This window comes from Nannobrachium achirus (genome assembly GCF_963921795.1).
Source record: "Nannobrachium achirus genome assembly, chromosome: 2".
NCBI classification, from domain to species: Eukaryota; Metazoa; Chordata; class Actinopteri; order Myctophiformes; family Myctophidae; genus Nannobrachium; species Nannobrachium achirus.
The window spans coordinates 1,148,825-1,162,699 of record NC_137811.1 but is presented as its reverse complement, the minus strand read 5'-3'; the positions used below and the strand labels follow the sequence as shown (position 1 = coordinate 1,162,699).

The following is a 13,875-nucleotide window of genomic DNA, read 5'->3' as shown; positions in this document are numbered from 1 at the left end:
GTCACTTCACCGCGTTGTAGTTTCCTAGCTATCACCTAGGCTTTGTTATGTATTTTTAGGTGATAGCTAGAAAACTACACCGCGGTGAAGTGAATAGCTCTTCACCCTGGACTCTGATAGAGGCTTTAGACTCCCTAATCGGGAGATAAGCAACCGTCACGTCGCATACACAAACTTTAGAAGGCAATCATAGCCAATCAGGAGGGAATATGGGAAATGGGACAGATCCATGTTGATGACATGACTTTAGAGATACTGTGTACCGCTTTGTGTGATTTTAGGGCAAAATCTGTAGGAGCAGTGTCCAAAAATCTGCCTCTGGCACTAGAAGAGGGCCATGTGAGAAATAAGGGGTGGAGGTTGTGGTTTGGCAGCCAAGGAGTGTGTGTGCAAAGTTTGGCATGGATCGGGGCAACGGTAGGGCAAAAGTGTGACGTGACAGACAGCCGATGGAGGTTTTGATAGTAACTGCGACCTAGCGGTCACAATCACCAATCTATCAATGACATTCTGAAAACATTCACACACAACCCTGTGCTGATCCTCCTAATAGTTCGGGATTTAGGTTTGGGATTTTTTAACAATTCCGATTCCTTAAACATTCCCGGTTAACGTTCCGATTCCTTACAGGTCTATAACTCTGAGAGTGTACGAAATCTCCGTTTCCATCAGAACTGACTGAAAATAACGTTATACTTGACATTTAACCAGCATGCCTATTCTGGAGGGAAGGTTCACCAAAAAATAGCCGATCTACAAGCTCACAACACGTCACAACGTGACGCGTTGTGAGCTTGTAGATCTGCTATTTTTGGTGAAGAGAGTTGTCGTAGATGGAAAAATAAGTCATCGAGTACAGTGCAGATCAGGTATGTTTTACTAAGCATAGTGAAGTGATATTGATTGATGAATTCCAAATGTTATCGAATTATCTCGCGGCACCCCTGATCTAGAGTAGACATTACCCAGAGGGGGCTGTATGTCCGAGAACGCAAATGTCAGAATATGTTGGCTAGTACTTAATCAGCGTCATGTTCCATTGAGCTCAATGAATTCATGTAGAAGTGAATAGACTGGCAGATAAACAGCAAGCTGTTGATGACGTTTCTAAAGACCACTTATCAGGCCATGTCACACTGACATCACACAGGCCTCCGGAGCCTCAAACGTACACACATTGAGTGTAGGGATGGGACGATATGAACATTTCATATCACCATTATTGTGACAAAAGAACATTTGCCAAAAAATAGCAGATCTACAAGCTCACAATGCGTCGCGTTTGTGAGCTTGTAGATTGGCTATTCATTTGATAGAGAGTGAAAAAAATACTATTTCAAGTACGTATATTATAAGTACCTTTTACCAATTATAGAGGGTTTAAGTGATACCAGATATGCAGCTCGGCCAATAAAAGGTGAATTGATGCCAGTGCATGACGGAGGACGATATCACGATAAATTAAACCTCCACGATACGATTATCGGGAGTGTTTTTTATAACGATAATATCGCGTATCGTCCCATCCCTAATTGAGTGTGAACAAACAATGATTGTTCAAAACTGGTTTGGAAATCGCTTACATGTAACTACTATCAGTGTTTGCCCTGTATGCATTTTTACCTTGGCAGCCGACCGCTCCTTGGATTTCGGCCGACACGGCTAGGGCAGTCACGATGTGACATTTTACATGACGATTAATTGTCACTCAAATAATTGGCGATTAACGATTTAATTGTTTTTGTCATTGACAATTACATTTCTGTTTGGCTTTTAGGCTTTGAAGTTGCACATGGCAGATATGACACAAAACCTACGGTAAGAAATTACTGACATATTCGACAACTTACAACTTAAAAAATAACATTGATAGTGGAAATAGCCGATCTACAAGCTCACAACGCGTGCGACGCGTTGTGAGCTTGTAGATCTGCTATTTCCACTATTTCTGACATTTTTCAACATTCACGATTATGACGATTATGACAAAATAATTGCGATTAGACGATTATGTAATAATTGTGACAGCCCTAGACAAGGCTTAATTTTTTGGGAAATTGTATTTCTTTATAAGGTGCTTCGTGAGCATCTAGAGTCACACACAGGCGTGCAACGAAGTATAATTGAGCCACGTGTGTTTTCATGCTCTCCTTGGTCTACGGCTCCCCCTATGGTAACAGCTTTCTATGGGTCACAAAGGTGTCAGTAACGTAGACTCACCACTGTAGGTCGCATTAGCGAGGCTGTCGCACCGGGGACTAAATCTCATTAGTCCTACATCTCATTAGTCAGAATTTAGTTAGGGTTTAGGCTTTAGGCTTAGGCATAGTTTTACTGAGGTTAGGGTTAGGTTTAGGCATAGTATTTTTTCCAGGTTAACATCACCAGATTCTGACTAATGGGATGTACAATAGGAACAATGAGATGTCGGACCAATGCCATGGCACCGTAGCACCTGCTCACTAGAATGTGTTTTGTTTTGTAGTGTGTAGGGATGTCAAAAATGTACCTTTATCATAATCGATTATTAATCGATTAATTGAACCATGTTTACTCAGTTATTTGTTATGTGAAAGTCCTATGATGTCTATGACATCTGACATATATGGAGATCCCCGTCTGTAGAACCAGCCACATAGATATGGGCTGTCTTGGCCATCTGTCTTGGCCATATATGTATTCTGTTTCCATATGGGCATTTCCATATGAAGTCCTGTTAGATATGGGCTTATTGATGACATCAGGGATCTCCATATATGGGCATAAAAGGGATTCAGTTAGTGTGGTTCCCCTGACATCAACAGTGATGTCAAAGCGTGATGTCAGAGCGGCAAACGCATAGACCGTAAAAAAGCGTAAACAGACGGATGGACGGACGGAGACATGATGTGCCCTTTCTCATACTAAACTGCGACCTTTGTTCGCAATAAAGCGCTATCATTTTGGTCAGAATAATCGTGACTTGAAATCTTCATATTTCCCCATCCCTAGTATCTGAACGACAAGACTGTAGTGACGTGGTGTTTATGAGTGATTCATTCAGAAGAATAGAATCACTATCGAGACTCGTGAACGATTCGTTCAAATCCCTGAAATGTGTCGTTCACACTTTCGTTCACACCCCCGCCCCCTACCACTAATAGACCCGCACACAGGACAGGAGGGCGAGCTGTACTCGTCATAAAAACACTCCCGCAAATTGTGTTTTTCACGGGACGATCGCGCTATGAATGGTGAACGTGAACGATTCGTTTGAACGGATCATTGCCGTGAACGTGAACGAAATGATTAGTTTACTGCTGGGTTCCCCAATAGGCGGCCCGCGGGCCGCAAAGGCAAAAGAGCAGCAACAACACTAGTATATCGTCGTTGTCGAGTGGAAATCTAGTATCTCCAAATTTGTACGTTCTTTCGCAAATCATACAAGGCCGTCGCACAAAAGTAGTGAAAACAGCAGATCTACAAGCACACAATGCCTCGCACCGCGAGGCGTTGTGTGCTTGTAGATCGGCTGTTTTCACCAGTTTAAATAATTTTTAAAATGATAAATGCAAAACAAATGGTTTTGGACATACAAGATTTTCACCCGACAATGACAATATCTGAACTGTCGCAGTCGCTGGAGTAGCGGGAACGCCGCCGTCGCCCCCTGCAATGCTGTGGCCCTCGGCTTGGTACCCTAGACATAATTCGGCCCCTGGTTTACTGAAATGAACGGGATTGGCCATCGCTACAAGACAGTTCTCGTTTGTACCTGGGAGAGCAGACCTCTGCTTCAGGTGTCCGTCGGTCTCCGTGGCCAGCAGTGAGTTACACACCATGTCCTCCTTCTTCAGAGCCTTGCTGGCCGGCAGCCACGTGTCCGGGGAGCTGCTCTTACGCTTGCGGCCCATCGTACATCTCATCCTGCCACTGGAACAGGGACGTGCAGGGAATGTTAGAGAGGCAGGGCTGACATTTCTAAAAGGGACTTTAGTAGAAAATATGGAAAATAGCAGACCTCCAAGCTTACAACGCGTCGCAAGCTTGGAGGTCGACTATTTTCGGTGCGAGGTACCACACTGAACTAAGCATAATTAAGTCAATACTGGAGATGTGGCGTAACGGCATGGATTTCTACACAGAGAGGGCAATTCTTTCAACATAAGACACTGCATTCAAGTTCAGGAGAGTTTGGACATGGCTTGAATGCTGCCTTCAGGTATGGCACGGAAAGAGGGGGCATTTGCCTTTCTTTCACCATAGTTAAACTGCATTCATGGTCTGGAGAGGGCACTTTTTACAGACAGATAAAAGTGTGATGTCTATGTGTGCACGTGCCTGCCTTGTTTGCCATTATGACATCCCAGAATTGGAAGGGATGCTAGGTTTCATGTGGCTAAATGCCATCTTTAAAAGATGACAGCACGTTAACAAGTTGAACCAATTTTCACCATTAATATTTAAGTGCTACACTTTCAAGTTTTATTCCCAAAAAAGGACATTTCACACTCACAGTGACAGGCAAACTTTTGAGTCATACTGATCCTTGATGTTAGTGTTAAGACTAAAAGGCCCCACAGACGAAACGCGATGTTGGGTCGGATCAGATCTCGTGCCCGGGGGTTTATCGGTGTTCATTTCAAACGACAGCGATCCTCTCTCTTGAATTCGGGCTAGGGGTGGGCGATACTGGATAAAAGCATTATCACGATATGCTTCATGCAGTATCACGATACACGATATTATCACGATACTGTTTTATGCGGGTTTTTAGGTTTATTATGATTATTAGACCCTCACATATATTCTATAGATAATCTATTCATTTGTATGCTGCAGATAGAAAGATAGATAGACTAATCTATGATTTTTTTAATGATAACATTCAGATTTTTGATTAAACAATTATCATTTTTTACCTTAAAATATTTACTAGTTGGTGTGATGATGGTTCAGGTCATTCAAATGGGTCCCAGAAATGTTTTATGGGTTCCCTTAAAATGTTATCAGAGTGTTGTGAGCTTGTAGATCGGCTATATTCAAAACAATTTGGCGGGACCTCTCTGGGGGTCTCGACCCACAGGTTGACAACAACCCATGCCTTACCATTGAAACTTGAGGGAAAACAAATTACCTTATGGTTGGTTTATTAGACCCACACAGATATTCTATAGATAATCTATTCATTTTTATGCTGCAGATAGAAAGATAGTTTTTTTTTAATGATAACATTCAGATGTTTGATTAAACAATTATCATCTTTTACCTCAAAATATTTACTAGTTGGTGTGATGATGGTTCAGGTCATTCAAATGGATCCCAGAAATGTTTTATGGGTTCCTTTGAAATGTTTTTTGAGTGTTGTGAGCTTGTAGATAGGCTATATTCAAAACAATTTGGCGGGACCTCTCTGGGGGTCTCGACCCACAGGTTGACAACAACCCATGCCTTACCATTGAAACTTGAGGGAAAACAAATTACCTTATGACCAACCAAAGTCAGGAGGTTTGTTATGATACAAGCTTTATTTTTAGAGAATTACTCACTCATTATCATCCTAGCTTTTCGCTTTTCTACTAACAATAATGGCATGGTTTTTATGACTAAGCCAATTATGTAATAGATAAAATAGACGCAAAATAGACGCGACGATTTCACCGCGATTCGCGACGACACACGCATGCATCAATGGTGAAAACATAAGCACTTTACAAATAGCAGCAAATAGCTACTTGTTTATAGTTAATAAAAACAGATGCATGGATTTACAAGGTGATCTAAATCATCTCATCAATACTGCCAGAACACACAGCTATGGATGAGACTCCAGCACAGTTCAGCATTGCAAGCAGTGAGATGGCTGATAGCGATAGCAGTCCTGTTAGTTTAATGCATCCATTATAAAAAATATGCTTCAAAGAATGCAGGCCAAGCTGCATCACTGCTTTACTAAAGTCCCGTGAAAGTGAAACTAAATCGTGGACCACTGTGCCGTGCTCCTGCACACAATCACAACTCAGTCAGTGCTGTAGACACTCTGTAGCCTGTCTGCGTGCTGCACGGGGGAGGGGCCGTGAAAGCAGGGGACAGATCCTCAAACTATATGACACGTTGAGCCGCGACACGTTATAGCTTGTAGATCTGTTCTTTTTGGCGAATTACACCACAGTACTATAGAAGTATAAATTAAGCAATAGAGCTGCGACTCATGGAACGTGCACTCGCTGTATCCAGAGCCTTTTCTAAATGACTGTTTGTATCACGAGAGAAACGATATTCTGAAATGGCCTATCGTGGCAAAGCTGTATCGCCGAGACGATAATTATCGCCATATCGCCCACCCCTAATTCGGGCCCGGTATATCCCGCTGTGCCAAGTGAAATATCTCAGACGCGAGGAGCTCATTCGTCTGGAGATTCTTGCAGGGGGCGTGTCTGGCCCCGCACCCTAGGCCTACGTCACGGCTACCCACTGCCCTCCCCTTGCCCCCTCCCCTCAAAGTAACGCACGCACAGTCGCACACACACACACACACACACACACACACACACACACACACACACACACACACACACACACACACACACACACACACACACACACACGCACACACACACACACACACACACACACACACACACACACACACACACACGTGAACGACAACAACACAGCGACTTTGATTTTTGAGACGACAACAACGATTAACTACACTTTTTCTACGGAGGAACATTTTGTTGAAACTACACTTTTTCTACAGAGGATTTTGTTGAACCATCTCAAGACGTAGGATTTTGTTGAACCATTTTCAAGACGTTTGCATGGGTGAACAGTTTTATGACGGTACACTTCACTTGTTTTGTGTGTAACAAGTGTTTATTTTTGGTATTTAAGTCGCCCACTTCCACTGCTTTTTGCAGAGACGCGCATTTAACATTGAATGACAGACAAATAAATGCATGCCTCCATGGAGAAGCATGCATTGCAGGAAAAAAGGGGGAAAATACCAAAGGTGTTTATTTTTTTATTTAGGCTACACATCGCCCACTTCCACTGCAATCTGCGGAGACGCGCATTTAAATCACAGACAAATAAAACGCAGTAGGCTTATAGCCTATGCAGAAAAAAGGGGGAACATAGCCTATGCCAAAAGAAGTGTTTCTTTTTGTATTTATACGTCGCCTGTGCCACTGTGTTTTATGAGGAATGACAGATAAATAAAACGCAGGGAAAACATACCAAAGTGTATATTTTTGTATGTCGCCATTGTGTTTTCTGAGGAGACGCGCATTTAACATTGAATGACAGACAAAAAAACGCAAGTGTTTTTTTATTTTTTATATTTACACGTCGCAGCGGTCGCACGCTACCACTGCTTTCAGCGGAGACACGCTTGACACAAGCACAGGCTTATACTGGACACAAGAGGTCTCCCACTCTCCAACCCCTCTGCCTAGCCGTGACGTAGGCCTAGGGTGCGGGGCCAGACACGCCCCCTGCAAGAATCTCCAGACGAATGAGCTCCTCGCATCTCAGACCATTACAAATGAGACCGACGTCTCGCGATTCTAGCCACCCACGATCTCGGGGGGGGTGGTGCCATGAGAGACGCGACTAGATGAAAATTCCGCCCCCTCAAGAGGGATAAAATCAAGAGTGTTTTTTTCTCTCTCTCTTTCTTCACTCACTTTTATTTTTTTATTTTTTCTTGAATAAAGAAACAAGGCTACAGCCTCCACGGATTGAGAAAGTGGCAGCGGTTCTCAAACTATGTGTCCCGACCCAACGTGGGGTCGCGGATGGTGCCATGGGCTCGCACATTGCCGACCAAAAAAATAAAGAATGAATAGGTCTATAACCAAGAAACGCTAAAAGTGAAGTCGTTGCGACCAGCGTGAAGCCAACGGACACGTTACCAGCCTACATATAGACCTACTGTGTAGGCTATAACGTGTATTTGCCCCTTTGCTTTTTTTTCCTTTTCTTTGTTTGCGCAGCCTCTTAAAGAGTTTTTTTTTATATTTAATGGGCCCAACCACCCTATTCTACCACCCTATTCTATCACCTCTCAAAAAAGCCTTTCCCCACACGTGGGGATATATAATATCGTTATTATATTTATATAAGATAGGCTAATAATATATTTGGCTTGGTCGGAGTCACAACGGTGAGGTTTGGTCTGACATTTAATTACCTTGAGTGCTGCATCTGTGATGTGATGTAGTCCACATTTTGAAGAATTAATCCGGTTTTAGGTGATATGCAATACCCTGACAGTGTAATGGAACTAAATGAACCCTACATGTCCATTTTCCTTTTTGGACAGTTGGTTGAAGGCTTGGATGAGGCGGTGGGACAGTCAGACCGACAGAGTTCAAGTTTAATCTCTCTCTCTCTTTTTTTTTTACTTGGCCTTTGAGCGCGGAGAAAGGCTCACCTGAAAGCATTCTCACTGATTAGGCCTACTTTTACCATCACTGCTCAAATTAACTGTTAATCAGCGTGAATACTTTCAGGTGTGTATCTGATCAGTAGGAAATTGCCCATTACATTCTGCATGACATCAAAGCGACATGTTGCGTGAGAGAGTTTGAACTTGAACATGGGCTTTGCCGACCAAAATAAATAAATAATGAATATATAACCAACAGCGTGAAGCGAACAACGCGTCAGCAAATGTATGATCAGCCTGTGCATTCTCCATGTTTCCACCTCAAAATGCTGGACACGACAGGACCTCTCTCTCTCTGGGACATTGTTTAATGTTTTGACAATGAGGGCGTTCCAGGTGATCCCCAGCTTAATGATGGAGACCAAATGGTAACCAAATGGACTATTATTTATACTAAAGGGAATGTTTCTCCAAAATAATCAATTACCGCATGCCAGCAAAGACGCATCTAGGTCTGTAGTCAACGAGCCAACGACCCAATTAGCGCAGAAGTCCTGCAGCTGCGGTGTTCTGACTCGCTGACATGACCACTGAACACTCCACTCCACTATCCTGACATTCCCTTATATATAAGGGACATATCCCTTGCACCTCAAAATAATGGATTACTTCTTCACAATGCGGACTGGATAAAAAGAGGCAGCAACAGGTAATTCTGATCCAGCAGTGGCAGAGAGCAGCAGACTCTCTCTTTTTTCCTCTCTCTTTTTTTGGAGTCCTTTGGCAATCTGTTCCCCGACGCACATAGTAGCGTAGCACTGGGCTGACTGGGCTGGGCTGGGCAGCATATACATTTTTAGAAGTGTCTGTCCACAGGGCTGTGAGCTTGTAGATTTGCTGTTTTCAGCGTACTACCGTCATGCAACATATGACCCTAGCGACGCACAGTGAGTGCGGTGCGTTGCACTTGCAACGTGCTGTCACAGCACTGCTGTGAGCTTGTAGATTTGCTGTTTTCAGCGCACCACTGCCATGCAACATAAATGACCAGTTGAATAAATAGCAAATAATACCAAACAACCAAACAAATAATAGCCCGGGATCTTATATAAAACATAATAAGGATAATATTAATTGCAAATAAGAAATAACGGCCCAGGCGCTTATACGAACCGTGCGCTTATTTGAAACAGGCGTTTCAAATGGTGATTTATGGTATTATCTTTTATAAATATAAAAAAATATATTATATATATATATGGGGAAAGGCTTTCGTGAGTTGATAGAATACACTGCCTTGTCGCCAAATGACTGCGCAGAAGAAGAAAAAAAAAGAACAGGCTATAACGTTTTTGAACAAGTGATTACAACATTTTAGGGAGAAAGTAGGCTAAAGTAAAAAGTAAGTAGGCTAATAATAATAATAAAAGTGTAGGTAGGCTGTTCTATTGTGAGGTGACAGAATAGCCTACACTCTGCGCAGCCTAAAAAAAGGGAGGAGCTGGCTTCATATAATCTTAAGCAATCCCGTGAGCTCATTCAGACGACAATAATTGTAAAGGATTCCTACCCGATGACCCGAGAATATCAAGCTTTTTTGATATTATCGGGAGCGCTCCCGACGAGTCCCGAGGTCATAAAAAGCTAATTAACATAATCCGATCGTGTCGGGGTACTGTTCAAGCCCAAGACCGATTCCGGGGCCGACCAAACGATTTTCCCGGGGGGTCATCCCGAAATCTGATCGGGGAGCCTCGGCTCCGGGATCGGCTCAATGTGTACGGGCCTTAGAGCTTATCTTTTGGTTATCTATTACTATAATCAATTTAGTTAAGTAGCTCAGACAAAATAGCTATACAACCGGTTTAATAATAAACAGCTTCAACAGTTTTATGAAAGCACATCAATCAAACCACATTAGTTACCATGATATTTCAGCTCTGAAGTTAGCCAGTCTTTATTAATCCAGCTCCTTGTTCAAGTTTTGTGAGTTAGTCTAATGACTCCAATCGTAAACCATTGACATTTCCACAGTTAATACAGTTCACTGGTACAAGGTCAACTAAAAGGATAACCACGTCCTCGAGAAAGCTTGTGGGCTTGTTTCAATTGGGGTCCTTTAAAAAAAGACTCGTACAACATTGAATGACAGACAAATAAGACACAGTACTAGAGTCTATGCTGAAACTATTTAAAAAGAAGTGACAATAAAGAAAGTAAAACAACAAAGCAAAATAAATAGTAAAATTCAACATTGCAGCATTGATATTTTACTTGTGTACTTTCCCCACCACTGTATATATGAAACATATTTAAGAATATATTCTAATTTATACAGAGACGTAGTCAATCATACATTATAACTGCTTGTATAGTGCTTTTACTTTGGGACGTTATATAAGCACTCTACAAGCAGTTATAATTTATGGCTAAGAGACGGTTGTTGTTGTTGTTAGCCCCGTTAGCAACTAGCAGCTAACACTCAACCGGGGGCTAAAATGCCGGCAGTGTTACTGACATTTACACACGGAATTACCTTTAACAACCACACACACACAGCTAAATGTAGATTATGCAGTGGTTACTCAGTCTTACCTGTTACTTTGTGGTTGAATTATTAACAACGATGCTAATCACTGAACGGAGCGCAGCAGAGCGCCATTTCTATGAGTGTTTCTCTCAAATGCGTCCGTCCCGGTAGGGAGAAACAAACACTGCTGTTGGATTCTGGTTCCTACCAGAGCTGCTGCTTCCCACCGACGTTCAGTGGTGGGGAAAAAAGAATACAGGAAAGATTGACCTGAAACAAAGTCGACCCAAACTCGTTTCCCAACGGGTCTGTGGCCTTAAGCTAGATGCAGAATAGACCGAAATCTAAACTTTGCTTCTGGGGGTCCCTGGTACAAAATATTTTGCGATACTAGGGAGTTTGAAAACTTGACCAATGAAAAAAATAATAACAATCCATATCTGCTGCCAGGCCCAGGTGAAGTAGGCCTACAACAATGTGCAAATGTCCAAAGCAATGGAAAAAATCACACCCGTGTGAACTGAGCGGTGGTTGTGGTGTGTGTGTGTGTGTGTGTGTGTGTGTGTGTGTGTGTGTGTGTGTGTGTGTGTGTGTGTGCGTGCGCGTGTGTGCATGTGTCCATGCTGTGTAGTAAGGGGATTTTATAAGATATTTGACCAATCTGCGAAGTAAATCGTTACCAAGAAATCTCTTCACCAATGTGTTTCTAAAGGTGTGTAATAATATGTACTAAAAGGTTGAAATTCAACTCCCGGGGAAACCTCATAAAAAAAATTATTCGTGTTTGTGTCCCATTCATTTTTACTATACAGGAAAAAAATACAAAAAATAAATCTTCTTTAAGTAGCATGTGAGGGGTCAAACTAGGGGTTTTTCATGATGATGAATCTATTGCAAGCATTTGTTTTGCATGAAAAACATTCCTTGGGCTAAAATCGGATTCACAAAAACCCCTAGTTTGACCCCTCACATGTTACTTAAAGCAGAATGGGACACAAACACGAATAATTTTTTATGAGGTTTCCCCCGGGAGTTGAATTTCAACCTTTTAGTACATATTATTACACACCTTTAGAAACACATTGGCGAAGAAATGTCTTGGTAACGATTTACTTCGCAGATTTTCTTATGTTCCCCTTACTATGTGGTAGTGGTGCGTGTGTGTGTGTGTGTGTGTGTGTGTGTGTGTGTGTGTGTGTGTGTGTGTGTGTGTGTGTGTGTGTGTGTGTGTGTGTGTGTGTGTGTGTGTCTGTGAGTGAGTGAGAGGGTGTGTGTGTGTGTGTGTGTGTGTGTGTGTGTGTGTGTGTGTGTGTGTGTGTGTGTGTGTGTGTGTGTGCGTGCATACGTGTGTGTGCGTGTGCAGGTGTGTGTGTGTGTATTCCAGTTGATGCTCAGGCTAGACTCAACAGGCTAGACTCATCAGCACCCTCTTTAGTCACTAAGTATAACTGAGGCTACATACAGGCTACAGACCCACACGGACGGACGGAGACACGCATACACACACGGCCATGCTAAGGAGCGTGGTCTAACCACCGCTCAAAAATAGTCTATGAACAGGTTGCTAGATATCTTGTAGAGAATATAAGCTGATTTTACTCCAGAGGGCATTTGACACTGTTGATCACTCTATTCTAATTGACAAACTAAAAGCTATCGGCCATGACAGCACAGCAGTGAGAATGCGGAGTTCCTCAAGGAAGCAATCTAGGGCCTCTGTTGTTCCTAATATAATGTAAACGACATGTCATCTGCATGTGACTGTAATCTGTTTCTGTTCGCAGATGACTGCTCTCCTCGGCAGTGACAAACTGCAGGTCGACGAATAAGGCCCTCAACTTTGAATTGGATAAAGTCTGCACCTGGCTCAAACCGTCAATACACCTTGTAAAAACCGTATCCATCCTCAGCAAAGTTGATAACTTCACAATCAAAGTAGGCCTAGGTGATATCTAGAAAAAAACAAAATATCCTACCTTGGCTGCATCTTAGAGGCAAAGAATCCGTTTCCTGCAGAGGATCGCCCCGCTGGTCATTAGCAAAACACTGAAGACTGAGGTGCACTTATTCTTCCCCTCATTGACTATGGTATCCTCGTATGGTATCGTGATGCCCAAAATCCCTTAAAATTAAAGCTCCAAACAGCCCCGAACAAACTGATTAGGGTCCTGCTTGGCCTTCAGGCCCACCTCACTGCTTATCACCACATAAGCGTGGGGTGGCTCACAGTAGATGACAGAGTACAGCAGCTTGCAATGGGCCTGGTGTTAGATAGGCCTACACTACAACAGTGTTTCTCAACCTTTTTTCTGCATGGGCACACTTTTCATGTCCCAAGAATCCATGGGCACACCAACATAATACGGGGGTGTAAATATCGTCACTGTCGGGAAGAAACCTTGTATCTCCAAGTTTCAAATTTGTACGTTTCTTCGCAAAGTAAAGCCTTGCTTCATCATACAAGGCTGTCGCACAACAGTAGTGAAAACATCTACAAGCACACAACGCCTCGCACCACGATACGATACTGGCTTTCAAGCAGTTTCAAGAGGCACACTTGACCCTTCTCAGGGGCACACCAAAGGTCCCCAGGCACAGTGGTTGAGAAACACTGCACTAAAAGATACCCATGAACCTGACTAACTACTTCAAAAACATCAAGGATGCTCACAAACTTCAAACACAAACACCAATACACCATGCATTTAAAAATAATTTATATAACAATGTTTGTGTCCCAAAAACGTTTTTCAAAAGGTTTGAGGCTAAATTACCACTCCTGAATACAGAGCCCCTGTCATTTCTGACTGGCTTCCAGAGCATATTCAGCTGACCTTGCCCTGATTGGGAGGACTGCGCTATTGAGCCAGTTAGTTAGTTAGCCAGTTAATTAGCCAATGAAACCAGGCTTAACCAGCGCTCCCCAAAACAACAGGTTTGGGGATTGGACGGACTGATTACATGATTCAGT

General features: G+C 42.8%; 1 protein-coding gene across 1 annotated transcript in view; it reads right to left on the bottom strand.

The window, feature by feature from the left end:
• The window catches only part of gon4lb (gon-4 like b), an 81,094-nt gene extending 70,020 nt beyond the window's left edge, over window positions 1-11,074 (bottom strand). Inside the window, exons 1-2 of the mRNA XM_080753945.1 lie at window positions 10,970-11,074; window positions 3,755-3,912 (exon numbers count right to left, since the gene is read on the bottom strand). Of these exons, the coding sequence (XP_080610071.1) occupies window positions 3,755-3,905 (151 nt within the window). The 5' untranslated portion in view covers window positions 3,906-3,912; window positions 10,970-11,074. The remainder of the gene's footprint in view (window positions 1-3,754; window positions 3,913-10,969) is intronic.
• Window positions 11,075-13,875: the final 2,801 nt, after the last annotated feature.